Below are 27,475 nucleotides of genomic sequence, written 5' to 3'. Positions count from 1 at the left end.
TGAGAACAGAAGCCCAGTTTGAGGGTGTGGGGTGGAGGAAAAAACCAATATTGACATTATCCAGCTAGTTCTATCATAACCATTTGGAATATCACCATAACCGAGAGTGGTTTCTGTATGTTGGCAAGCCACTACTATTTGTGGATAGCCCCCACTATTTAAGTGTAAAAACAAACAAACAAACAAAAAACAAATTAAGTAAAACAGTGTGAATCTTTGATTTTAAAAGACCAAAAAAAACCCCAACAAAACAGCAGCTAGATGGCAGCATTACTACATTTTCTGACAGCAGTGCAGCTTCATTGTTTTCAACATGTTTCATTGTTATAAAACATTGTGCCTAAACTGCCCCAACACCCAAACATTATCCATGGGCCACCTTGGGTGTGCGGCCACTATTCTAATATTTATGCTTGCAAATTAGGATTACTCTAAACTGAAGTCATGGTAGTAACGTGGTGCTTCACCACTGTTAGCCGTGTCAATTAACAACCCTGTGCCTGCATAGTGAGGAAGAAACCAGGGCTGTGCTTCCCTTTAAACAAATTCACCTCCACTCAGTGCTACAAAGGGCAAGTGCGCAGCATCCAAAGAAAGAGGAAGGGAGGAATTCAATAGGATTTACAATCCAGGGATCAATGATACAATTGACAAACATATGCATGCCTGTCTTTCTGCCTCATTGGGCTTTTTTTTTTTAATCCAACACAATTAGTTGAAACACATTAAAAAATGAGGCATTTAGGGTAGTGTTGCAGTTCCCACCATTGCATTATGTTCCACAGGATTTTAGAACAGAAATCTGAGGACAGGCTCATGTCCCTCAGTCACAGTGGTAAGCCAAAGGTGTTGTCCTCTTTGTGACCAACAGTGCAATCCTATACACTGGGGCTTACTCCTTCATGAAATTCACTGGGGCTCACTCCCAGGTGAGTAGGTACAGAGTTGCTGCCTTGAGCTCTGGATTAGATAGCACATGGTTATCTTTCATTAGATCAAGAAAATTAAGAGCATTCCTTGAAACAAGTCATTGATGATTACAGTGAGAATTTTTATTCAGTGAAAAATGAAAGGTTCAGTACAAAACTGTAAAAAGCGAACTATTGAATTATGCTGTTTAGAAGAAAGTAGTTGCAGAAAAATGCACACACAAAAATAAATGAAATAAAACTGAGCAAAGCCTGATTGTGAGGCAATCACAGTATTGTATTGCAGATTTGCCATTGAGGACTATGCAAAGAGTTAAGTGGTTTGCAAAAGTAAAAACTTGCCTTTTCTCTCCTAAAAATACCAGCAGTGGCTATATCACGTGGCTGTGCAGAGGCAAGATTGATACCTGTGCTTAACTCAACAAAATGTCACAGGCACTTTGCTTCTATTTGTAGTTCCTCTAACATACAGATGGGAACCCTCCATCCCATGAGTCAAGCTAGCCACCAGACCTCTGAGCTTTCTCTGGGCTGTGCCCACTTGTCTGAAGTCATATGATGTCAGGCTCAGGATAGGTAAAGCCATGGCCGCAAAGAAACAATCAGGAGCCTTAGAATACATGATCAGATTCGCTCAGGTGCATCTGATGTCTGCCAGAATCAGTGACCCTTGCATTTGGTGCCAGATTTGAACAGTACCATGTGGAAGCCACACTTGCAAAAGAACAGCCAGGATTGCATTCCAAGCAAGGCTCCCTGTAATTCCCTTTACAAGTGTGGCTTGCATTTGGCATTCTTTACATTTGCTTCCAAATGCAAGCCATGCTGCTTTCAGCCTGGCTCAGATCCACCATGCCATGTGACACCAGGTGAATGACAGATTATCAACCCAGCCCACGTGTCAAATAGGGGGGGGCGGCCGCAATGTGATCTGGCCCTCCAGCTAAAAATGGTTCCCCACCCCTGCTCTAAAAATAATATATCCTTCTTGTATGTTGCCATTTGAAATAATAGTAAACCTATAGCACCTAACACAGCACGGTCTCCTTGCCTTCTTTCTTAATACAGTGCCTAGCATTCAGGAAGTTTGAATGCTTCTGCAAGCTCATCATTCTCACACCTCCCTGCTCACTAGACAGCCTCCCTTCTCACCCCACGATTGCTTCCTCCTCATCCTGTGGCTGGGGAAAGTTAATAAGGTGCCTGAGATGTGAACAGGTTGCAAAAGTATGTTTAGTTGGTTGCAAAGGTGACTTAGTTGGGAGAGTCAAGCTGCATTTCTGATTCCCACAGTCAGGGTGGCTGATTTCTCCCCTCCTCCCATGTTTGACAGGGATGATTGTGAGGCCTTCTGGGAACGTGGGCAGCACTGTGTGGCACAATCACTCAGATTTCACATGAGAGACAATCCTTTCACTTGTTGCGCAATAAGCAAAAGCAAGACTATGTGTCATGCATGAAAATGCTTTAGGAAGCTTAGGATCACGCAGTGATAAAAAGCTATCATCTTCCATCCGTCTGCTTGGTAGCTGCAATGCATTCCAGGATGAGGAGGGGTGGGAGCAGGGGAAGAGAAGCAACACAACTTGTATACAATCCTGTCCCACCAGGTGTCTCAGCAGATCAGTCTCCTTTTGCAAATCCATCGATAGGTTTGGGAACACATAGCAGAAGCCCATGTTCCATTGGGATGCATGACACCACATTCCTTTTCAGCACCCATCTGTGGCTGTCCTATATCCCAAAAACTAGAAAAGAAAGAGAGGGAGAGGGATTGTGGAATAATTGTTATCAGCATAGAACCGCCAACGCCACCACAAAGCTCCCAAAGTCTGGCCAAAATCTCGATATTAAAATCTAAAAGACTGGCTACATCACAAGTCTAGAATCACAAGTCAAGTTATTTCATTATACTGAACACTGATGTCCCTTGTCATGCCTTAAAGGTTACCTCCACCCCTTGCATTTCTTCAGCACACATGGTTTGAAGCCTATGGGAATGTGCATCATGAAACAGACCGTTTTTAACATGTAAATACTTTAAAATGTACTCACGCTGTAGATATAAGCAAATCGCCTTCTTTCCACCTCCACTTTCCCTCCTTTTCGTTGTAAGCTGCACCCAGCCAGTATGTGCTTGCTCCGTGGATGTTATCTCTCAGGAAACCCTGGGATGAGAAATAATCTAGATTACATTTGAACTGCAATCCTAAAAAAAGTACTAGAGCAGGGGTGGTGGAGCTTCTGACCATCATCCAGGTCCAGACCTCAAGGCATCCGATCCAGCCTACAGAGGTTTCCTCAGGCCACCCCCCTCTCCTCACTAATGAACAAGTAGAAGGCAAAATGCCACTGAACTCAGAGGGACACATTTCCAATGAAAGATGGTTAAGGAAAGGGCATATTTCTTGCCACTAATCTATAATATTGGAATACCTCTTTTGAATGGTACAGTGGTACCTCGAGTTACAAACGCTTCAGGTTACAAATACTTCAGGTTACAAACTCTGCTAACGTGGAAGAGTTACCTCGAGTTGAGAATTTTACCCCAGGATGAGAACGGAAATCATGTGCCAGCGGCAGCAAGAGGCCTCATTAGCGAAAGCGCGCCTCAGGTTAAGAATGGTTTTGGGTTAAGAACAGACCTCCAGAACGAATTAAGTTCGTAACTAGAGGTACCACTGTAGAGTCAAACTATGCAGGGGAAGTGTTGTACCAAAATGCCCTGTGTGTTTGGAGGCAGTGAAAGCTAAGGAAACAATTTTTGGCAATCAAATTTTTGGAGGGAGAAAATAGAATCATTTTTGAAAGGAACTAGCTTACTAGGAAATCTGCTGTGGCTCCCCCCCCCCCCCAGCTTTCTTAATAGTACCCAGGGAACACCATACTAATGGCAAATACCTCACAAGGAATGGTGCTCCACCTGAACAATACGAATGGGCAAGAAATTGGGTTCAGTTTGCATTGTAATGTGAGCATACTTAATTTGCACTTCCTGAAACAGAAGGTGAACCAAAACATAGCTATATTTCAGAATTCATACTTCTCTGAAATTTGTGTTGCAGTTCTCCAACGAAATATTGTATATAAAAATGCATCCTATTTGTGCATAAAATGCATATGTTAATTAAAATGACCATATAAAATTGCATTGTATTAGAAAAAAATGTTTGCTAAAATGTGTATATTATGGAAGATTGCACCCAAAAATCTGTAGTTCTGATAAATTTTCATGGGGATTAAAAAAGAGACCACAAACTGATGCGAAAATGTGGAGAATTAAACTTAAAGACTGGGGAAAAATGAGAAACTGTCAGGAACAAAAATGGGCATGTCTGTCCATTCTGAATCATGATGATGTAGGAAGACTAACCTGTTCATCATCAGACCAAATGCTGACCAAATAAGCCCTATTATAAATGCACTGCCACAGAGCATCGGTCCAGTTTTTCATCTCTTCTGAAATGTAATAGCAGTTCTTCTCTTTAGTCTTCCAGTCCTTGGGGCACGGATGAGAGTAATTTCTGCTGCTACAGATGAATTCTACAAAGCAAATGTAGTGCAACACTCTGTTAACACTGTAGCCTACTTGGGGACTTCAGAATATACAGCAGCAGCAGCCGGCAATTAAGCATGTTGATGGGCTGCCATGTTCCGAAGTCATGGGCAGAAGAGTTGCACCCAGGCTGGGTCTTCAGGGCTGCGGTGACACCTCTCAGCCGGCGAAGGGATGCCTGCACCTGGGTGGAACTCCCACCAGCTGGAACCTGAACTTTCCCCAGCCCACACCAGTCCTTCCCCAGCAGGGAAGAGAGCCACCCGCTCACCTGAGACCTGCCAATGTGTGGCCAAAGAGAGATGGCTGGGGAAGGGCTATACTTGGCGCTTTAGCTTATTCGCCACTGCCCTCCTCCTAGGCCTGCAGCAGCTGTGGCTCCTGTGCTACTGGGATGCTGCCAAGCCTGCCAAGGAGTGCCAGTCGCTGCTCCCACCGGGAGCTCGCTGAGCCTAGATGGGAATGCAGTGACTGGCAGGGAACCTCCATGATGAGCAGCTGCAGCAGAGGCACAGCCAAGTCCACCCGTGGCCCCCCACATGACGCCCACAATTAGGTTAGGGGGCACCAACTTTGACTTGCCCTGGGAGCTGCCAACATATATTGTGCCACTGCCTCCCCCTATTCTGGATTAGGCAGAGGAAGCCCAACATGGATTGCCTGGTGGATTGCAACTGCTCAGATCATAATGTGGGCAGAACTGGATTTCTCCTCCCCTTTTGCTACTACACGGTTCAATAGGAATTCTCCCTTCTCTCCTACCTTCCTAGTGATGGCACTGCCTGGGACTTCTCCTATGTTTTTAGACCCCCAGGATGACCAAGCCAGAAGGAAAATAATCAAGATAAATAACGTTTCCAAGGATGTCTCACCTGTGACATCCTGCAGTTCACTGAAGTTGTTGCTTATGGTTGTTTCCATAATCTTTTGTGCCGCCTGCACATCATCCAGGTCCTTCTTCACTGAAAGACAAATCGAAATGTCCACCCCAAAAAGCATTGTGTTAGGGCCATTCCTGCTTTGCTATTGATCTAGTAGTGCATTTAGAGTTCAGACTGTCAGTGGTGATGCCACAAGTATCATCAGCTGCCAGTGAGTAGCAACTGCAGTCCAGCTCCACTGGGGCCTGTGCTGGGGGCCATTACCCTGCCCTGCACAGCCATTGTGGGACATCTTAGCCTCCACCTTACATATTAAAGAGCCGTACTACCTACCTCTCAGCAGCATCTCTGATTGGTTCAAGTGCAGAGCTTGTATCTCCTCTGATAGTCCAGAGTCTGAAGAAAGAAAAGTAGACATTTTTTTGTAGTTTTTCTACTTTTTGTTGTACTGTCAAAATAAACCTTGCTTTGAACCATGTCCTCCTTGCATTTAATCTGATGGCCCTCATCCATATGCTGAATATGCTTCAGCTGGGCCAAGCGATTTGTTCTTTAGACCTCTCCAGTGGCAGCAGCAGCAGATTCAGGCAAAGGCGACAGATGCTAGGTCACTGGGATGCATTTATCACTGGCTCCTTCCAGTTCAGGGTGGCTTGGAAGGGAGAGTGCATTGGAGAGCAGTAATCTGATACCAGGATTTGAGAACTGTTCTGGTTACTTAACAGATGGCTGTATTTAAATGTGCATTTATTGCAATGTGTTTTTATTAGTATCACATTTCCTTAAGTGGGTTGCCTTTGAGAGCTATAAACCACTTTGGTATAGATATGATATGCAGAATATAAATGTTGCTAAATAAAGAAACATAGTATCAGATTTTATTCATTAAAAAACATTTTTCAAAAATCTGATTTTTTAAAAAGTGTTTTAGAAATAGCTTTCAAAGCTGAGCCCACTCACAAGTGGGAGCCAGGTGAGAGGAATAGTACCAGGAACAAAGCCAAAGGGAGAAAGGTTACAAATGACTGTTATCACTCATGCAATCCCAGGAACCAATTATAGACATGATAGAATCATAGAATTGTAGAGTTGGAAGGAACCCCCTGCAATGCAGGAATCTCTGTCCAAAGTGGGACTTGAACCCACAACCTCAAGATTAAGAATCTCATGCTCTACTGGCTGAGCTATCCCTCATGGATAGTTTTCCATACAGAGCAGTATGCCTGGATTCGTGGGTCCCCATTTCTAACCCCTGCAGTTTCTGACAATTCCAATTTTACATTTTCACCAGAGATGGGGAATCAATCTACAGTCCTCCAGATATCATTAGACTCCACCATCCCTGACCATTGGTCATGCTGGCTGGGGCGGATGGGAGTTGGGATTCAACACAATCCGCATTCCTGATTTATACAGGCTTCCTTTCATCCAAAGTGGATCACTTACACTTCACCAGGACCAAGACGAGTAGCGCTGACAACATCACAAAGCAGGTGGCTACCAAGACATAAAGGATGGAAACGTGAATTCTTCTTCTGTCTTTCCTTTGCGGAGACTCAGCATTGGCAGGAGCTGTAGCAGTGAAGATTAGTGGAAGCGTTTTATTTGCAACATTTTAAAAATAAATAAACAGAAGGAACAAATGGTGACCTCCCCTTTTCAAATGAATAACAAAGGGGGTCAAAGTCATGTAACGTGTGAGTGTGCAGGTGTTTGTGCACAATCACAGCAAAGTTGCCAAATTCTATTCTGAGTTCCAGGGGGAGACAAGCTGTCTCTGTGCATAGGTTGGGCCACCTCAACTGAAAAGGAACCACATAAATTGGGAAACAACATAAATGAGTCTGGACAATGCTCCTTTATTTAAATTTGAATTTTCTTTTTACCTGTTATGTAAGAAAAGGCTCAAAATATAAGATCTTTTCATGTTGAAAAAGTAATGCTGAATGTGAGGGTAAATCAGTACTAAACCATTTAAAACATTTTGCTTTATGCTTGGTTAATGCTGCTGTTGAGGACAGTTGGACCAATCTAAAAGGAATGTACATACATTTTATACAACCAAGGCAAATGAATATGAGAGGAACTGTATTTATCATTGTAAGCTCCAAGAGTCAAAAGATGCTATCTAGAAATACTACTATGTCTGGCCAATGTGATTAGCCTCCTGAACAACTTGACTGGCTATAACCTGGTATTGCATAGTAACCATAAGCCCTACAGCTGATTATGGTACACAGTGTTCTCTGATTTCTGCAACTTCTCCCCCACCCCCACCCCACAATTCCATGCAGCAAATCGAATTCACTTGTTGGGAGAGGGTTGCCACCTACTGGGAGAGTTATAAGTCCCAATCCATTAGAAAACTGAAGTACATAATAGTCTCAGAAAAATAAGGGGTATGAGAAAGAACATATAGACTGTAAAGGGGGATGGATGGGAATCAGAAGAAGAGGAAATAAGAGTTTGGTGGGAGGAAGTGGGGAATTTTATAAGTCATATAGAAATAATTTAGAGGCCACAAAGGAGTAATTGCTCCCCAACAATCAAAACTAAGAAAGGTCTTGAAACTGGGTGGGAGGATCCTGAATCTTTTCCTTCCTATTATGATCATGGGGATCTAAGTGATCTTGCAAAGGAGAAAGTCTGTGCTGTGTGGAACTTAGGAAGCTGCCTTTTATCAAGTTACACAATCTATCTCATCCAGTACTGTCTACTCTGACTGGCAACAACTCTCCAGAGTCCCAATCAGGCAGTGGTTCTAACTGGACATATCAGGAAATGGTAACTGGAGGTACCAGTGACTGAAACTGGGGGCCTTCCACGTACAAAATATGAGTTCGTCTACTGAGCCTCAACCCCATGACAGTGTAAAATTATACAATGCTATAAAGATTATTGCTCTTTATACCAGCATAAATGAGACAGAATTATGGTCTGGTTTTGTGTGGGTTTGTCTGGTGACTCAGGGAGTTTCCTTCTTGCTCTCTGTGAACCTAATTGCAGATTTAATAGAGTTATGTAAACAATGAAACACCTGTGAGAATTTACACTGTATAAATATTGGAAGAAGTGATGTTGGATATCCAAAGCAGCTGCTTAAGAATATGCTCATATTTTAATGTTAAGTAGCTAAATTAATGAGATCGGATTTATGCCGTAGATCAGCAAAGATACTACAATATCAAAATTCCCAATTCTGTGTCCACTGACGCTAAAGGAAAATGGAGGCGATGCCTTTGAATACCGGTTGCTGAGGACCATGAAGAGGAGAGAGATGTTGCACTCGTTACCTGCTTGTGACCTTCCCAGAGCCACCTGCTTAGCCACTGTGGGAGTCAGGATGCTAAAGTAAAGAGATGTTTAGTCTGATCCGCTAGGACTCTTCTTATGTTTTTGTGAAACAGCTTTTCCCAGTCACAAACTAAACATAAGCAGGCTTGTGAGGAAATGAATGTGGGGTTTTAAAAAAAACATGATTATTTGCATTTTATTGTTAATCTGTTGGCAGTCCCTATTAGCCCCTTCCCTCCTTCCCATTTCTCTCTTACGTGTGTGTGTGTGTGTGTGTGTGTGTGTGTGTGTGTGTGTAGAGGGAGTAGAGGACCGAAAGGAAAAAGGAAAGGAAAGCCAAAGCAAAAATGTATTTATCTATGGATAAAAAGCATGTGTCACACATAACACTTCTGATTTGCAGGTGGAACACAATCAGGGTAGTCCAAGTTGCATCTAGATCATCTGATAACCCAATCCCCACACTTCCATCCACCCCCCCCCCCAGATTCCAGCACCTCATATATTATTCAGGAGCTGCTTCCAGCCTCTTTCTCCTCTGTGGCCATGCTCAGCTCTGTGCTTGGCCTCCTCAGGAGGTCTTTGGACTTGGGGAGAGCCCCCCCCAAAGAAATTGGGGCCTCTGACCAGTGATGTGGTTTGCTGCTGCTGCAGCAGCTGGAAATACTGTTTAAACATTTTACTAAATGTAGACATTTCCAGCTACTGCAGCGGCAGTGTTCTCCTGCCCATCTATCCCAGAATACATCACTCTGAGGAAGGAGTCCCTTGGCCCTTCCTAAGTGAGGCAGGGACGATGTGGTGGCCAAGAGACCTCCAGTGATGCTCTCACAAAGCAAAAGTAGGGGGAGAGGAGGAATGGGGCTTGTGGTGCAATCTCTTGCATCGGTTCTGCTAATCCGTGGCCCTCCAGATGTTGTTGGATTACAGTTCCCATTATCCCTGACCATTGACCATGTTGGCTGAGGCTCATGAGAGCTGGAGTCCATCAACACTGGGGGTGAGGCGGGCAAAGATTTGCCACCCCTGTCCCAGAGGAGTTTTACTGCCTGTTTATTATTGTGCTCCAAGAATTATGTTACTGCAACCTCCAACCATAAGATATAGACCACCTTCCTACATGGTGTGGAGCTAACTTTCCAATTTGAGGCACAACCAGGGTGTTGAGGATGGGTGTGTTAAATGTGAGCTATGATTTGAGATTAATATGGGGTCTATCATGCATTTGGTTACACAAAAGCTAACCAACACAGATGTAAGAGGGGAAAGCCTTGCTTTGACCCAGTTGTGTATACATAAAATCTTGGACCACAATTTAGCTGAGTCAACACACATTCTAGGGCTGTACTTATCTGTGGAAACACATGGTGCCTCCTTTGCTTGGGAAGTCTCCTCTTTGTATATGATCTTGCTCAATAAAAATAAGGATTTAACTGAAGTCTTCCCCATAAATGATAGTGGTGTTCTGTAATTGTGCGACCTTTACATGAATGGTGTCAAACCCAAGGGACCCTCAGTCTTTTGGGTATAACCATTAATTAAGAGATAATTATTCTCATCCATATAGATATTGGGACCTCTATGAGGGCTCTCTGATTCACATCTGTGAGTTACTTCTGGCAAGAGGATTGCTGTTGCCCTAGATTTGGCGAAGCCCCCTGTGCCCAGTGCTCACTCCAACAAGTCTTTTCACAACCACTCCATCTCAGGAGCTTGGAGGTGGGTCTCCTGAAGAATAGCCATGTCAGCTCTTTCCCAAGGTACCTGCTGATACTTGCAAGTTTCCCCTAAGGCTAAGCCCTTTATGTTAAGAGAAATTATATTTAGCCCAGTGGTAAGATAGGATGGCTACAGGTTGAGTGCACACATCATCTAGATGCCATTTGGAATACATACCACAATTTGAATTGCTTGTCGCTTCATCAGAAGGAAGGGCATTGATACTTGAATAGCTTGGGCTGTATCCAGGATCAACGACTATACAGTACAAATTCAGGAGTTTGGGATTAGAAACAGAGAGCACGCCACAGACACACAAAGTTGATAAAACTGCTAATGTGCATGAAAAATGCAGAATCACTCCCCTTTTCCTCACTCCACCATGATGAAATCCACCAACTATTCCATTAGTTAGTAGAGGGACATAGCCATGCATTCCTCTCTTGTGAAATGTGTCAGTTTCAAGCTGAATAGTCAACAATTTTAAAATGAGTCTGTAAGAGCTTGTGGTTAATTTAATGCATTGACCACATTCTAATTTGGACCCTAAGAAGTTTCACTGAAGTTTCAAACTGTGTGAACAGGTGGAGCTCCCTCTACATACCATGTTAGGCATAGCTCAGTTCTTGAAGGCAGCTCAGTGGGGGAGAGCTGGTGAAGTTTAAGGGTACTGCTGCACTGTAAGAAGAGGGCATCAGTTTAATGGGGCAGCCTTTGTCCCATTTGTCCAGGAGCTCATGTTTCACACTAGCTGCTTGACAAACGGCAGCTTATGTTGAGTGAAATAAGCCACATTTAGAATTTAGACTCCAGACACATTTAGAATTGACTATAGTCTATTCAAGTGTCTGGTTCCTCTCCTCCTCCCATTATAATTGTGTGTGAGGGAACAGAGATCTTTAATATAGAAGACAGAAATGAGGAGAAAAAGAATAGCTAAACTTAGAGACTCCGCCTTCGGGGGGGGGGAAGCAGCATGACACAATGGTCGCACAATTAGACAAAGGCTCTGAATAACTGTTTTAATTTTGTTTGCTTAAAATCGTCCAGGATTTGTAAAAGGAAAGGCTGAGAGAAAGAACAGAAGTACTTCTTCAGACAATGCTGAATAAATGTATGGAATTCACTGCCACAAGAAGTAAGGATTTGTGGCTCATTTGTGTTCTGTTGGTGGTTACCATGGAACCTCTATGGCAGGGATGGAGAACCTCCTATGTCCCTCCTGAAGAGCTTGGTCTCCAACACTCATCAGTACTAAGCCAGTGTGCCTGCGGACAGGGATGATGGCAGATGGTGTCTATTAGGGCTGCCATGCGTCCAGGTTTCCCCAGACACATCTGAGAATCGCTCAGAACAATGGCGCCTGGATGGATTTTTGCTGAATCAGCAAAATGTCCAGGAAAGCCTGGACAATTCAGGAAAAGTCCCAAAATGAAAATAAAAAAGGGGGGAAGGGGGAGCTCAACAACTTTGTCCAGATTTTCACTATTGGGAATATGGCAACCCTAGAGTCTACCAACTTCTGGCTCTCTGTCCTTGCTCTATGACTCATTTGCTGAGACAGGATCTCTCCAGCCTTTCTAATTGCATAGTTCATAAATATCAGAAGCTGAAATGAATGTCTCACTAATAACCATACATGCTAAAGAAGACTAGAAGACTGAGGTATTTTTCGCACCTTTCTTAGCATCCATGCCTCTTCTGTCTGCCAAAGGTGTTGTCGGACTTGCAGGAATCATTGCAGTCACAACACCCCCATCATCATAATCGTCATCGTCGTCAAAACTGTTGGGTGAATCTAAAAACAGAAGAACGGTTAACTCTAAAAATGGAAACAAGCCACTCAGACTCAGGGGTTTTTGTGTGGATTATTTACAGACTATTTGAGTCAAATTAGCAAATCCATTGGGTGGATCTGAAAAGCTGAGCTTTGAATTTATCAAGGCTTGCCCTTGAATACAATAGTACAATTCCAGCATTCTGCTTTCTTGCTATGCACAGTCTGACTAGGACAGTGGCTCTCAAATGTTTTTCGCTGGGCCACACTTTCAGAGAGAAAATTTGCTCATGCCACACCAATCTTTTTATTGATTAGAAATACATTGGGAACCAAAAAGTAAACAACTCCCAGCAGTGCTTGATTTACATAACAGAATTTGCTCTCATTTTGAACAGATATCTATCCATATTTTGAAAAATAAAATACTATACTATATTACACAGAAATGGTTACATGTTGCTTTGATTGTCCATGAATCTCTTGCCATTTCTCTCTTTGAGAACCACTGGACCAGGACCAGCTCATGGTTCTTTGCTGCCCCAAGTGACTCCCACAGAGGATGAATGAGTTTTGTCCCAGGAACCCTTGCAACGTCAAATTCAGATGCATGCTATCAGAGGCTTCACCATGACGGCACTTTCACATGGTGTGGTGCTTCACTGGTGCCTCAAACAAATGGCTGCCTTGCTTGTACAATTGGACCTTTCCACAGCAATGTTTTTTCCTTAGCAAAGACATTCCACGCCCCTTTATGTGGCTTAGGTCAGAAGGAAAAAGCATATATTTCAGTCAATAACCAGTAGAGAAAATCCTGCTTGTTGGCTTCCTATGGGCACCTGATCAGTCAGCATGTCTTTGGTCTGATTCAGCAGGCCTCTTACTGGATCCCCTTCTGCTAACTAGCACACTTCCCAAGTGATTAGATAAATACAAACATTACACTCCAATACATAAGAAACTGAAGTGGAAAACAGGGTGGGTGAATATGTCAATTTGGGTTTATCTCAGTTTCTAATTTTCCCAATCTTAAATTGAATTCACCACATTTCCACATCAGCCTATGTGTGTGGATTTTTTTTTTAAAGTCCTCATGAAAATTCATCTGAGTTTTAGTGCACATTTCTCCAAGTATACACTTTTATGTATGGAATTTCCCCTGATATACACACTTTTGCCTGCAATTTCCCCTGCTGCAATGCATTTTTCATATGTTATTTTCGCTTCTATACAGAGCAGCTGAGAAAACCCAGCCAGATGGGTGGGGTATGTATGTATAAATAAATTATTAAAGGTTTTTGCCTGGTTACCTGCATCCAAAATGAGAAGTGTGAATGCTGAGGGACAGCTGTGTTTTTCAGTTCACATACTGTTTCTTGAAGTGCAAATTATAGGTGGAATTCAACGCAGCGCTAAGGTGAACATTCTATCAAGGTGAGGACTTCTGGTTGCACAACAGAACATTCTCTCCCTCTCCTCCCCCTTTGTGCCCCTTAAATCAGTTAAGGAGTTCCCACAAACCTCTGAGGCAGATTTGGGGAAGGCATGGGGTGCATTTAGGGGGCGGGGGGGGGGGAATCCCGTTCCCCAAGCAGAAATCCTCATGGCTATGGGACTTGTTAGCAGAACACTGTCCTGGTTCACATTAAAAGCAAACCAAACCAAACTTCGCCCTTACCCTGAAGTACAAGCTGCACTAATTTCTAAAATAAAGTATCAAAGCAGAGTTAGAATATACAGAAGCAAAAGGGGTTATATCTTATTGCCATACATGGAGAAATGCAATATAGAAAACGAATTGTCTGCTTAAAGTACAAAGCACTGGATCACTGCAATTTTTCTTTCGGGCACCGGGAATCCAGGTTTGTGGGGGGATTTTTTTTGCAAGGTACATAACATATAACCAAATGCAGGACCAAAGCAGCAATAAAGCACAAGATAAGCAGATTATATTGGAAGTTCATATGGCAGAAAGTCAGTCATATTGTGGTCACTTACAAAGTGCACCGTCAATTCTTTTCTTCAGCCTAAGGGACACAGTGCCCAAGGCTCGCTTCATTGCTTCAAGTTACGGGCATTTGATCAGCAAAGTGTTTCTCTGACAAAGCAAACTACAACTAGCTTAGGAAGGTGATGGCTGCTGACATCAGCACCAGCAACTAACCAGAAGTAAAAAGATCATTAACTTGGGATTAGAATGTTTATAGAAACGAAGTCCAGTTCTGAAGAAACACAATAAGATTATTTTAAGACTACCCCTGAGTGGAGTCTAATTGCTGAGTTCACCTAAAATGAAAACATTTGTATTAAATAACTTCAGTGGTAGTCACATGCAACAAATTGTTCAGGCCCTGAAGGTGGGTCAACTTTTTTCTTTCTTTCTTTTCTTTATTTAATGGAATTTACACAGCACTTGATTTAAAAGCAAACAAACATTTGCAAACTCAAACAGCTAGCTTACAAAAAGGATAACACAATAGAATAATAAGTAAAGACAAAAGTTTAAAACAACTATTTAAAACATTCAAACATTATTTAAAAGCAACACTAAACTAAAAGCAGATTAAAACATTTGTCAGCATCCTACATATTTGGGCAGGTTTGCTTTAAATAACAACAACACGCTTTTAGCGTACAGTGAAGGCACCTGCCTGACGTCAATAGAGAAGTAAGTTCCGAAGTGTGGATGTTGCACACATAAAGATCAAATTCGGACAAATGCAGGATGAATATGGTGTGGCACCTCTAAAACGGCCAGTTCCACAAATCTAAGTGGTCAAGCGAGCATTTATAAAATGATCATGCAGATAAACTGGGCCCAAGCTTTATATGCTAATAGTAACACAGTTTGAACTTGTCCCAGCAGCCATTGCAGGTTTCTGAGCAGGGGTGTTATATAGTGACAGGGTCTCACTCCTGTCAGCAGTTGTACTGCAGCATTCAGCACTAACACAGCTTCAGAATCAAGAGCAAGGGAAGCTCCACACAGAGTGTACTGCAGTAATCCAATATTGAAGCAATCAATGCACCAACTACCATGGCCAGACTTTCCCGGTCCAGGAACAGCTGTAGCTGTTGTACCAATTGCAGCTGGTAAAAGGCACCTCTAGCCACTGAGGCTACCTGGGGCTCCAGTGACAAAGCTGGATCCAGAAGCATCCCCAAACTGCAAAAATGCAAAACAAGGGGGAAAGCAACCCTGTCCAGGGTAGGCTATTAACCAACCCTCCAAATGTCCCTATTTTCTAGGGACATCCCTGATTTAGAGAAGCCGTCCTGGTTTCTGATTTGATCCCGGAATGCCCCACTTTTCCTTAGGACGCCCCTATTTTCACTGGAGAAATGTTGGAGATTGTGGAGTTATCCAACCCCCGAGCTGTCTGAAGGAAATCCTGTATAGGGAAGTTTTTTAATGTGTAATGTTTTATTATGTTTTTATATACAGTATATTGGAAGCTGCCCAGAGTGACTGGGGCAACCCAGTAAGATGTGTGGGGTATAAATATTAAAATTATCATTATGGAATGGGATGTCCCTATTTTCATCGGAGAAATGTTGGAGGGTATGCTCACCCACAGTGCTTCCATCTTTCCAGGATTCAAGCTCAATTTGATTTTCCTCATCAATCTCACCACTGCATCGAGACACAGGTCCAAGGACTGTGCGGCCTCTCTCTACTGGAGAAATTATGGAGAAACAGAGCAGAGTGTCATCAGAATACTGATGCCACCTTGCCCCAAAACTCCTAATGACTGCTCTCAATAGCTTCATATAGATATTAAATAGCACTGGAGATAGGATAGTGCCCTGTTGCACCCCATGACATGGCCTCCAGGGGGCCAAAAAGCACACTCCCAATGGTACTCTACAGGCTGTCTCCCATTGCAACACAAATATCATTCCCGGAGCCTGTTCAGAAGGATATCATGGTCAATAGATGAAGAGGCAGGAGCAAGGTTGTCCTACTCACTGCAACAGGGCAACCAAGGCCATCTCAGTCCTGTGGTCAGGACTGAACCCAGGCTGGAATGGTTCCAAATAATCTGCAGAATCTAAGACTGCTTACAGCTGCCTCACAACTAGCCTCTACATCAGGCATGACCAAACTTGGCCCTCCAGCTGTTTTGGGACTACAGTTCCCATCATCCCTGACCACTGGTCCTGTTAGCTAGGGGTGATGGGAGTTGTAGTCCCAAAACAGCTGGTGGGCCAAGTCTGGCATTGCTTGCTCTAGATCACCTTCTCCCAAAAGGGGGTATTTGCAACTGGTTGATAGTTGATCCCATCTAAGTGGTCCAAACTTGTTTCTTTAGAGCAGCTGCACCCCTTTCTCTTTCAAGGCAGCAGGGACCATCCCCTCAAGCAATAAAGCATTAACCCCACTTTGGACCCAACCAGTCAGAACCCCTCTGACAGATTTCATAAGCCAGGAGGTGCAGTGGTCAAGAAGACCAGTGCCTAGGGGCACGGCCACCAGCACCGTGTCCACATCAGCTGGTTGTGTCAGCGGAAACTGATCTCACACACATATCCTCGATTCTGTCATTGGGTACTTCCAAGAGGAGCTGCAACAAGCGCAGAGGCAAGATCACTCCTAAGTCAAGCGACTTTATCATCAAAGGGTGTGATCAGTTGGATCTTTGAATTCTCCAGAGCACTCTGCTAGAATGGAAGCCAGTAAAGTCTGGACCATCCAAAATAACTCTGCCACTAGTGCGCATAATGCAAGCTGCAAAATGAGCCATCTTTGCAGGACACACTGCCACATGGTAGGCACATTTATGTGCGCTAACCAGTGTTCAGTTGTCTTCAGAGTGAGACAGATGCCACTTGCTCTCTACCCTTCCAAACATGTATAAGCCAAAAGGGTACCAGACTGATCCATTAGTCTGGGGGCTCACAGTGAAAGCCTCAACATTGGAAGACTTGCACTCTTTAACTGAAAGGCTGCATGGGGCAGTGATCACAGGGTCAGGCCAAAGGTGGCGAGGCCAAGGTTCAAATCTACACCTAGCCAGCCCTGTGCAGAGCTTGTCTGAGGCCTGGGATACGAGTCCCTGGTCAGCTGGGAGGTATGGGCATTCTTGGCATGACAGCATAAGACCAGCAGGGCCCTGGCAGGGCCCCCCTGCCAGCATAGCCCCCTGAGGCCGAGGGCAAGCGCCCCTGGCTGCTCCCCAACCCTCTGCACGGGCCTGCACTCAGAGATGAAGCTCAGTGGGTGGCCTGGAACCAGGCCTGGAACCAGACATCTAACTTTATAGGACTGTAATGAAATAGCATCTGGTGGGTCTGCGTTGCTGTGATGGCCTGGGATTCAGACTTGGAGGCTGAACCAGCGGAATCCCAGCCTGCACAGAAGTCTCCGCCTCCAGAACCAGCTGAGCCGGGGCTGGGGCTTGAGCCTGAAGGGTCCTCTCCTGTGCTGGATCCTCAGGTGCAGGCACCAGCTGAGTCTGCTCTGGCTCCTGAGATGATGGAGGACCCATTGCCTGCAGGTGCTCCACTCTCAGCTCCGTCAGGGGAAGCTGACGTTGCTTCTGGGTCCAGTAACCCTCCAGCCTCTCCTGAACTGCAGAGGCTCAGGGCAGAGAGGCGGAGGGAACTAAGTTCCTGCAGGAGGAGTGCTCGCCTCCAGGCCAGGAGAGGCAAGTCACCTGTGGGCAGGAGCCGCCCTATGCCTCGGGGCAGATAAAAGCCAGCCAGCCCCAGTCCCAGGTTGTGGGAGCAACATTGTTGGTAACCTGTTCCTGCCTGCACTTCTGCCAGAGTTCCTGACCTCACCTGACTCCCTGCCTTGTACCCTGCTTCAGCTTTGACGGACAGTCTCCATACCACACCCTCGACCTTGGACTGGACTAGGACCTCGCTGCACGGGTAACCCTCGGGACCAGCACAGTTGCTGGCCTGGCTTCCCAACACTGCATGTGGCTGCTGTTTACTGAGAGGCCAGAGGGGCAAGGTAACAGGGAGCTCAGGATGCTGTAGGTGCAGTGGCAGAGCCAATCCAATGCTCCCCACACTGTACTGGCACCAAGATGAGCTCCCCACTGCCTTGCCCCTTCCCTCCCCTTCTTGGCAACATGCAGTGACACAGTGTACTGGGGAAGCATGCCAGCAATGTAGATCCACCTGTGCCACTCTGCCAGCTGCTACTGTGGTTATGGGGACAAAACTGGGGTGCAGAGTAATGGCATACACCAACTGGAACTCATTGGAGGAATGCGATAAAATAAATACAATTGATACACCAAAATACTAAAGAATAGTTAACATATATAATGCATATTTCCACATCACTGGCAGAGAAGCCATGGAAGAGCAAAGAACTCTCGTAGATCTGTAAGGCACTGCTAGGAAGAAGCCTGTGTCTCATCTTCTTGGCATACTGAGAACACCGTCACGAGCCTGTCAAGTGCAGAAGCACGAATGAGGCTGAAGAACAGAAGAAAGGAAACATACTGACTCACCTGGTTTGGGAGGCAGGGGAGGTTTTGCTGGCTTAGCAAGTGTGTAAATCCCTGTGGGGGAAAAAGGGGGGGGATAGAAAGCATTCAGGGAACTGATATTTGTTGAAAATGACATCTCCATTGCCTAGGACCCACGTACCTAAGGGACCGCCTCTCCTGGTATGCCACGCAGAGGACCTTAAGGTCCACAAATGACAACACTTTGGAGGTCCCAAGTCGCAAGGTGGTTAGATTGGTCTCAACTAAGGCCAGGGCCTTTTCAGTTTTGGCCCCGACTTGGTGGAACACTCTGTCACAAGAGACTAGGGCCCTGCAGGACTTGACATCTTTCCGCTGTTCCGCCTGGCCTTTGGTTTGGACTCAGTCTGACCCTTATGTTTTCCCTCCCCTTACGGTTTTGATCCATGGGCTACTTTTAAAATGAGGCTGCATTTTAAATTGCATTTTAACCTGTATTTTAAATTGCCCCCCTATTATGTTTTTATTGTAATTTTACTGGTGTTAGCCGCCTTGAGCCCGGCTGAGAGTGGGGTATAAATAAATTTTTTATTATTATTATTGAAGGAATGACACTGGAATCTGAAGGACAGCAAGAAAACAACTGAACCTGGATCAGCCAAAGGAAGTACTGTGATGCCCCTCTTATGACCCCTAAATTCAAGGCCAGATTAAGGTAGCTGGGGTCCCTGTTACAGTTCCCCAAATACAGACCCCCTCCCCACCCCCGCAGAAAATGCCTGGAGTAAAGAAAACACATCTTATAGGTATCTTAAAGACTAACAATTTTATTATTACATAAGCTTTCATGGACTACAAAAAATATACTCCAAACATGTTCAGTTTCACAACCCTCGGCAAAACACAAACATTTCAACAACCTTAATAAACAAAACCAAAATATTCTGAGCGTGTGCAGTTTCAAATTTGAAACTCATTTCCCATTGTTTTTGCTCTCTTCCTAACTTTTGCTCCCTTCCTAACTGTCACTCTTTATAAAATAACATTAAACATTATGGGGTGTCTGTATTTAAGATCTGTTTTTTTTAAAAAAAAATAGTTGTTTTTTCATTGATACTGAACACACATACACAAACCTTTGACTCCTTTTTTGACAAGAAAGCCAAGGCTGTAGTCCCTTACCCTCTGATATGGCAATTAACCCTATTAAACATGAAGAGACTTACTTCTGAGTTGACGGGTAGACCATTGTATAGTAAGTTAACTGTACAGTGAATTCTTAATGACCGGGCAACTTATTGTGCAGTTGATTTGGAGAAAATAACTTGTAGAGAGCACATTATAATAGAGAAAATCATCAAAGGAAAGAGGCATTGCCTTAAAACAGTGCTTTTTTTCTTTAAAAATGTTTAGGAGTACTCTCATTTTGACTGAAGAAAATCACCATTTTATAGCTTAAATCGAGGAAAATAAATACAGTAAATGGACAAAAGTGCAAAGATTCACAAAAAGTTCAGGGGTATCCCCCCAGAAAAAAGCACAGCCTTAAAATACTGAAAGGAGATCACTCAGAAGGGTGATGCACATTTTGCTTTATAACTTTCCTTCTACTAGGTGTAGAAGCTTACAGTACTTTTTTCCCAAAGAAAGCTCAGAGCATGGGCTGTGGTACAACTGCACTATTTCTATGGTTGCCATATGTCCTCTTTTTCCAGGCCATGTCCTCTTTTTCATGGGTAGAGTAGTCACAGTGATCCATAGTGAAAAGTAGAAGTTGGCAAATGTGTCCTCTTTTTTGCTCTTCAAACCCCTCTATTTGCACCATTATAAATCTAGCCATGACCTCATCTACTGCTGGATTTCCAAATAGGCAGAATAGGCACTGGCCTGTGGGCCTTTTAGGGGCCCTGTGACAACAGATCGAAATAATATTGATTTGATCTTGAAATAAAATTACAATCAAGCTTTCTTAGTTCATTGGTAACCCACTAGAGTGGGGGCCCCAAAATTTTGACTGCCTAGAGGCCTTCACAGGGTTTAATCCAACACCGGCCTTATCCCTTCTGGGTACAATCACACTCAGCTGTTGTGGCCGACCTAGAGCTCCCCTATCCTCATTGCTGTCTCACTCTGCTCCACTGCCACTATCCACCCCCACAAGCAACCCCTGGATAATATATACACAGGGCTGTATGTGTGTGAACTCTCAACAGCGAGATCAGAAGGAAAGGAAATGCAGAAAAGTAGAGACTGTAATAATTGCATTAACATAATAATCACCACCTGTACTTTTCTGCATTTCATTTCCTTCTGATCTCACTGTTTAAAATCCCCCTTGCAACCATGGTGCATATATATACAGCATATGCCTGCAATTCGGGATAATATTTCATGTATCTGAGGAGATGGGACCCTGCCCTTTAGCCTAAAGGGCTCTCAACATGACTTACAAAAATCAGTTCTAAAATGCCATCGGGCTCACAATTGAAAAAGATATGACACATAAGGAAAAAGGAATGGGAGGGAAGAGGGACGTGCAAGCTCAAACAGAAGTTCTTACAGTTTATTTTTTAGCCTTTAGGATGACACAAAACTCTATGCTGTAATCCTTTCTAGTAGGGAAATTTTCCCAAAGAAACAGAGAGCAAGCACTGCAACTTCCTGAAATTCAAAGCAGAAAACAAAGGCCCTCTCACCCTGGGATGTTGTCATGCCAGAACCTGTGGGGGGACGTCTTGGGACCCGCTCAGCAGCGCGAGGAGCAGGAGGCCCCCCAAATACAGGAGAGCGATCCATTCATGCCCTTGCCCTGAGACTCGCTGCAGTAGCAGTGCCTGGTGCAGAGGCAAGAGAGCTCAGAACTTTTGAGTCAAAAGGAAGTGAAACTGAAGGGCCTCTAAGGTGCTCCTATTCGGGCAAGGCACAGCAATGAACACCTCAAGTCTCATTTTATCTGGAAGATATTGCAGAAAGCACCTCTTTGGACTTAGACACAGGAAACATGCAAGGGAGGTGTGAAGTGACTTGGGGTGGGGGAGATTTCAAAGCAGAAATTTCTTAATAATTACTCTCAGACATGGGTAGGCAAACTAAGGCCCAGGGGCCAGATCCGGCCCAATCGCCTTCTGAATCCGGCCCGCGGACAGTCCGGGAATCAGCGTGTTTTTACATGAGTAGAATGTGTCCTTTTATTTAAAATGCATCTCTGGGTTATTTGTGGGGCATATCCTTCCCTATCTTGATTTAAAACAAAAAACAAGCTTCCTTTAAGTATGATAATTGAACACGATGGTTTGTGTTGCTATTGTATGGGTCATGGAGTTGTGGTGGGCACTGATTTATGGAGGCTGCAGTACTTTCCTCTTAGGTCTCCTGTAAGAATAGAGAAAAAACTAGTAAAATCCTGAGATGTTCTTAGTTGCCACTCAAAAACAGTAGTGCAGGGACCAGAGTCTGAAAGACCAGAGGAGAGCAGATGGAAGCTTGATCATGCCAATGTTGGGAAGTAGCAGAGCAAGGTATAGAAATCTGTTTTAATATTAATTAACCAACTGTAGGATTAGCTGTGAATTTTCCATGTTAATTTTACAACATGCAAAAGTATTTTTTTCCTTCAAAGAAACCCTAATTATTCCATCATTACGTGTTCCTGGGTAAGCTTCTTAGTTTTGTAATGATATAAATAGTATTTCCTTCTGCATTTTCTATGCATATCTCGTCTTATAGAGCTTTGATGTAGCTTGCATTTGATTGCTTCTTTCTAAGTCTTCTATTTTTCCAGCTGTGAAAGCTGCTCAGTTCAGTTCTTAATTTTTTTGTTGCTTTATGTGTGCTTTTATTTCTATTGCACCATATTGTTTTGTCCCACCCTACCCCCTTTCCTGAGCCGTGCAAAGTTCAGGCAAGGTAGCCACTTACACATCACCCCAAAAGAGGAAGTGCATCAACACCCAATAAAGAGAATGAAATAAAGAGAAGAGATTTGCATAAAATGTACATGTGCCGATTCATACATGTAGGTGCACATTTAGAAAGAATTGCTATAATTTAAACAGAAATACAATAATCTAGGCATTGTGAGAAAGACTATGGGACCAAGTGGCCTGTGTGCTCAGTCTGCTGTCCAGTGAGCAACTGCAAGGGCCCTCCTTGCTCTACCTGCTTCAAGGTATTTATCTTTAAACTGGACTTGGACCAGACAGCCCTCCAAATATAGGACTGTCCTCTGTGAAGTAGGGCACAGGTGACTGTAAGTTTAGGACACCTTCACAAAGACAGTTTCTTGTGATTGAGGCAATTCTGGAGAATAGTGGTGCCATAATCCACACACATCCAGGGTTGGATTCAAGGTGTTCCTTTTGTGTCCCCTGAACACACACCCCGTCAGTGCCACCTCTCTATGTCCTCAGTTATCCAGCACAACTTTCCAAAGGGCTACAGAGGCAAGGGGGGAAACTCGCTTCCCCTCTCTTCCTTCAGCAGGAACACCCTGTGAGCAGAGTTCTGTTTACGGGAATGCTTGATTCAAGCCGTAAAAGTTAAAGAGAAATAGGAGGAGGCAACAAGTCCAGGCTGTGCTCATCAGAAGGCAGACTTAAGGAAGGCTCCAGAGTCCAATAAACTCAGAGCATGCTATTCAAAGCACAAACAAGTCTTTCGCTGGGCCATGTCTGCAGAGCATTTGGCTGACCAACCAAAAAGATTGCTTAAGGCTGCAGTTCTAGACACATTTACTTGGGTGCATGCCCCACGGGCCTCTCTAGGAATTATCTCTGATATGAATAGGCTTATGCTGTAGCCCTACCTGTCAATCAAATGGGCTCACTCTCATGGCCGATTGGCTGTGAGCCCCTGTGAAGGTGCTCTGGCTGGAATCCAATGTAGCACTAAGGCAACAATTCCATCAGCACAAAACATTATCCGCTCTGTCCTCACTCCTCCAATTCTATTCTAGGAGTTCCCCCAACCCTCTGGAGCATCGTGGGGAGGGAGGAGGGGGGGAAAGTCCCATTGCACAAGCTAAATACTTGTGCTGATGATAGGACGGTTTAGTACCCTCTGTCAGCCCCAGTCAGTTTTCAGGCGTGGTTTAGTTTCATTTTTCTTCTCCATCTGCAGACATTTCCCCTCTCCCTTTGCAGTGAGGGTTGACTCCAAATCCTGCTTGCAAATGGACTTCGACTGAGTGTGTGCTGTCAGGCAAAGACTGTGCCTTGCCAAGCTTCTGACAGCATGCCTTCAAGAGAGCTTGCTGAAAACCACCTTTGTAAGGAGACTTCCGGGTTGGCGCCATCGCTGAATGGCGGACTCCCTCCGAGCTCCGGAGGGAGCCTGCTCGGCAGGGGCTGGATCCCGCCGCGCCGGCGACGCGGGGACCCTCAAAAACCATGGGCGCAGATGCCCATGGACCTGGTGACTCGGCGGGCACCGTTTGCGCCCCCGACCCGCGAAAGAGCCTTTTTAAAGGCTACGGAGCGGGGGCCGGGGGGTGGCATGGTGCTATGAGTCCTCCGCTTCCCCTGCCGAGCGAAGCCGCATGCCATTTGACGGAGAGCGCTGACTTCTTCCATTGAAAAATTTGGACTAAAAACAACAACCCGTGAGTAATTGGGAAATTGGATCTAAAAGGAATTAATTTTTTTAAATTTGGAACGAGCGGGGGAGATGCAAAAAGGAAGTCGGTCTCCCCCCTGTTGTAGAGGATTTAAAGCAAGGACCTGACAACTAAGATCGAGAGAAAGGTCTGTTTTTTTATTGATAAAAGTTATTAATTTCACGATGAAAAATTACAAGATTGTGCTGGAGGAGAAAAGTGGATTGTTTGAGCTAAAGAGCAACCCCCCCCCCCCGGGAACCGAGAGAGATCCGCGAGAGAGCCTGGTGAGGAGATACAAAGATTTTGACAGCTGTCAAAGTAGCTGTCAAAGTTGGAGAATAAAAAGAGAACTTTGTTACTATGACTTTGCCGGTTAGATTCGTTACAATTTGGATATAAATTGTGGAAAACAAGGGATAATAAGTTAGTTTGGCTTTTGGGTGTGATCTGGAAGGAAACTAAGTTACCATAATCCCTCTAGAGGGGACTTTGGGACACTACAAGAACCGCTGTAAGTGGAAAAATACTCATGGATTAGAATAGGACTTTTTATCTCCTGGGAAAGCTGCAAAAATGAAACATTATTTTGTCTACAGAGGTCACTACACTAAAGGAGACAATAGATATATCTATTGAAGAATGGAAGGGACTTGACGCAAGTTTTTGTTCCTGAACAAATAAAGCCTCTGTAGAGGAACTAGAAGTTTTGGAATTAGAATGTTTTTGCAGCGGAACAGGAAAAGAAACCTGAGAAAAGTGAGGAAAGAGAACAACAAGAAGTGGACAAAGCTGGAAGTGGGAGCATTTGGGACATTCAGACTTAAAAGGATTAAGAAACAAAATTTGAGTTTTTACTCTTAAATATAGAGATCTGGATGAAAGAAAAAAATGGACCTTCTTGAGATACAGTTTTTCCAATGACTGGGTGTTTGTAACTAAAGATTACTAAAAAGACGGCAAAGACTACCAAAAAGACGGCAAAGTGGAGCAGACCGAGATTTGGACATGGTGTGGGGTCTCCAGGCCGACTGCAGATAGATTGATGGACATTGGGGATCAAAACCGGGAAAGGGGGGAGAGAAATTTGGAATCCAAAGGGTGTAAAATTATATTCTGTTCTTTATTTTGTTATTTCATTCTGTTCTGTGTATTAAAGAGGGGAATTCGTGGAAGGGAACAGGGTCGATCTTAGGGAAAAAATATTTTTAAGTTGAAGGATGGTATATAAAGGGGAAGTGGTCATATAAGATGAATTAAATTGAACATTGGGTCAATGATAATAATGATAATAAGCTTAAAATTTGGGGTAAAAACTTGTGGAACTAATTTATTGGAAATGGAATACAAGAGGGAGTGGGGTGGGGAAGTCCTGGAAAGATGTCAATGAAAGTAAGGCCCAAATGCAAATGTCTTTTTTTCTTTTTTCTTTTCTTTTTTCTTTTTTTCTTTTTTTTCTTTTATATTTTGGATTTTTCTGGAAACTTTAATAAATATTATTTTTTTTAAAAAAAAGAAAACCACCTTTGTAAGTGTCAAGAACCAGTTGGTTGTAGCTCACTTTGGCCCATACCTGACCTCAGGTGTAAGGAAGGTGGGTGTGGGTTAGCAAAAACACCCCAGTAGGGAGGCCTACCAGCCTAAATAGGCCTACAATCTAGAGGTTTCCCATTCCTGCTGCAGGTAAAAGCACAAACCCATCAGAATTACCAGCCAAATTAAGATATGCAAAATTCCTGCGCAACTTCCAATATGGTGCTCAGGAGCTCTTTTCAGACATTACAGAATAGCAAAATGAATGGACATTGGGGTGGGGACAGCAGCATAGCGGCAGGCTCCTTCCCCAATTGACAGACCTGCCCTGGCCTTTTATGGGGGTAGACCTTGAACTTGGATTTCAGTTTCTGCCAAACTCATTAATGAACAAGTCAGTGTGGTACATAGCCAAGGCAAAGGCGAAAAGGCTCAACAGATGGACACCATGCCTATGCACAAGCTAAGAGGTTGATCCACTTAGCAACGTGCCCCTTGCTATTTGAGAAGTGGGGTGGCCACAGTTTTAACATGGAAAAGAGTCTTGCGATTAGGTTAAGCAAATGGGCAGTCCATTGTGTGGGTTGGGCCTGAGCAGTCTAATCACGCCAGTGCTGGCATCTCCTAGGATGTGGAGGAGGAGTCAGTGCCAGCATGGACTCTGATTTGTTGTCCAACAGCTCCTTCCTGGGTGGCAAGTTGTTGACAGCTGGAGGTGCTGGGGGTGGATTGGTCAGAGGGTGCTGGCTAGGGGTATATCTGCTGACCCACTTGGCTCCTCTCCTGGATCCGCCTCCTTGGTTCCTAGCCCACTAGCCTTTACCTCTGTTTCTGATTGGGTGACAAACACCCAATCCCCCAGGGCCCCACCCCTAGGTCCTCAAATCCCAACTCTCCAGGCTCCTCTCTCTCCTCCTGATCCAATCAGCCTCTCTGAGACTCCTCTATAGGGAGGAGAACAAGGGCTGAAAAAATCTATCCAATGAAATTGTCTGTCTCACGAAAGGCTTGTGTGTTTGTTTTTAAAGTCCCACAGGCATTTGCCACATTTTCCTTAACGGACTAAAAGGGCTATTCTTCTGGAATTTATTCCTTTTAGGGTGAGTAGACCAGATGCCACACATGCAGGAACAAACCCACCAAACAGAGGCTTCCTCATCTGTGCTTTTGCCCCTCCTTCCCCAACCCCACAGACCGTTATGACCTTACCTGGCTTTGCCATGGTTCCTTTGGAATTTGACAGTTTGGAAGTTGGCAACCAGTTTCCATATTGCCTCTCCTCGGCCATGCTTTGTGGCTTTAAGGGAGGAAGAATGTGGTCAACCCGTCAAATTCCACTCACTAAACATCCCACTACTAGGTTCTTTGCCTTCTACCTCTAGTTTCACTTCTCCCTTTTAGAGGAGGTGCCCTGAGTACCACTATGCAAATAGTCACTGAATTACTCAGAAGACCATGGCTTTGTACGTGAAAGTCCAGCAGCAGATACAAGAAACATGAAGGGAATGATTGTAGTCACAGTACACAAAGGTCACTGGAGCTGAATCTTGTTCGGCCTACTGTAGATCTCTAGTGATGACCCAGGATGTAGTTTATCTACGACACTGAATACGCTATGCCTTTAAAACACATTCAAAGAAGATTTCCCAACTCAAATAATTCTGGGCACTCCAATTCCTTAAGGGTTGCTGGGAACTGTAACTCTGTGGGGGTCAACTACTGTGCCCAGTGTTCTTTGAGGGAGAAAGGTGCTTTGAATGTTCTT

General features: G+C 44.2%; 1 protein-coding gene across 8 annotated transcripts; it reads right to left on the bottom strand.

The window, feature by feature from the left end:
• Positions 1 to 1,030: 1,030 nt before the first annotated feature.
• Positions 1,031 to 27,181, bottom strand: LOC310834549 (CD209 antigen-like protein 2). 8 transcript variants are annotated; one of them, XM_083718109.1, is made up of 11 exons: positions 26,920 to 27,181; positions 18,627 to 18,677; positions 15,729 to 15,833; positions 12,058 to 12,177; positions 10,557 to 10,637; positions 6,813 to 6,938; positions 5,700 to 5,762; positions 5,358 to 5,447; positions 4,303 to 4,472; positions 2,985 to 3,097; positions 1,031 to 2,677 (listed from the first exon to the last, which is right to left on the bottom strand). In XM_083718109.1, exons 1-11 carry the CDS (start codon positions 26,996 to 26,998, stop codon positions 2,545 to 2,547), a joined length of 1,131 nt encoding a protein of 376 aa, XP_083574235.1. In that variant the 5' UTR covers positions 26,999 to 27,181; the 3' UTR covers positions 1,031 to 2,544. The 8 variants fall into 8 exon arrangements, with proteins under 8 accessions (XP_083574235.1, XP_083574234.1, XP_083574238.1 ...); XM_083718108.1 differs by lacking the exon at positions 26,920 to 27,181 and adding an exon at positions 21,281 to 21,809; XM_083718112.1 differs by lacking the exon at positions 15,729 to 15,833 and having other exon boundaries at positions 26,920 to 27,178.
• Between the last annotated feature and the right edge of the window lie 294 nt (positions 27,182 to 27,475).

This window comes from Podarcis gaigeae (genome assembly GCF_964106915.1).
Source record: "Podarcis gaigeae genome assembly, chromosome: 2".
Lineage (NCBI taxonomy): Eukaryota > Metazoa > Chordata > Lepidosauria > Squamata > Lacertidae > Podarcis > Podarcis gaigeae.
The sequence above is the reverse complement of the archived record's forward strand: the minus strand, read 5'-3'. Positions and strand labels throughout refer to the sequence as shown.

Bases quoted from the DNA above. Each gene is read 5' to 3' on its own strand.
- LOC310834549 (XM_083718108.1), bottom strand. From the start codon at position 21,380: ATGGATCGCTCTCCTGTATTTGGGGGGCCTCCTGCTCCTCGCGCTGCT. The intron at 5,448-5,699 runs GTAGGTAGTACG...TTTGTCTTTCAG, and splicing joins ATCAGAGATGCTGCTGAGAG to TGAAGAAGGACCTGGATGAT. The intron at 2,678-2,984 runs GTGAGTACATTT...TTTCTTTTCTAG, and splicing joins GATTTGCTTATATCTACAGC to TTTTTGGGATATAGGACAGC.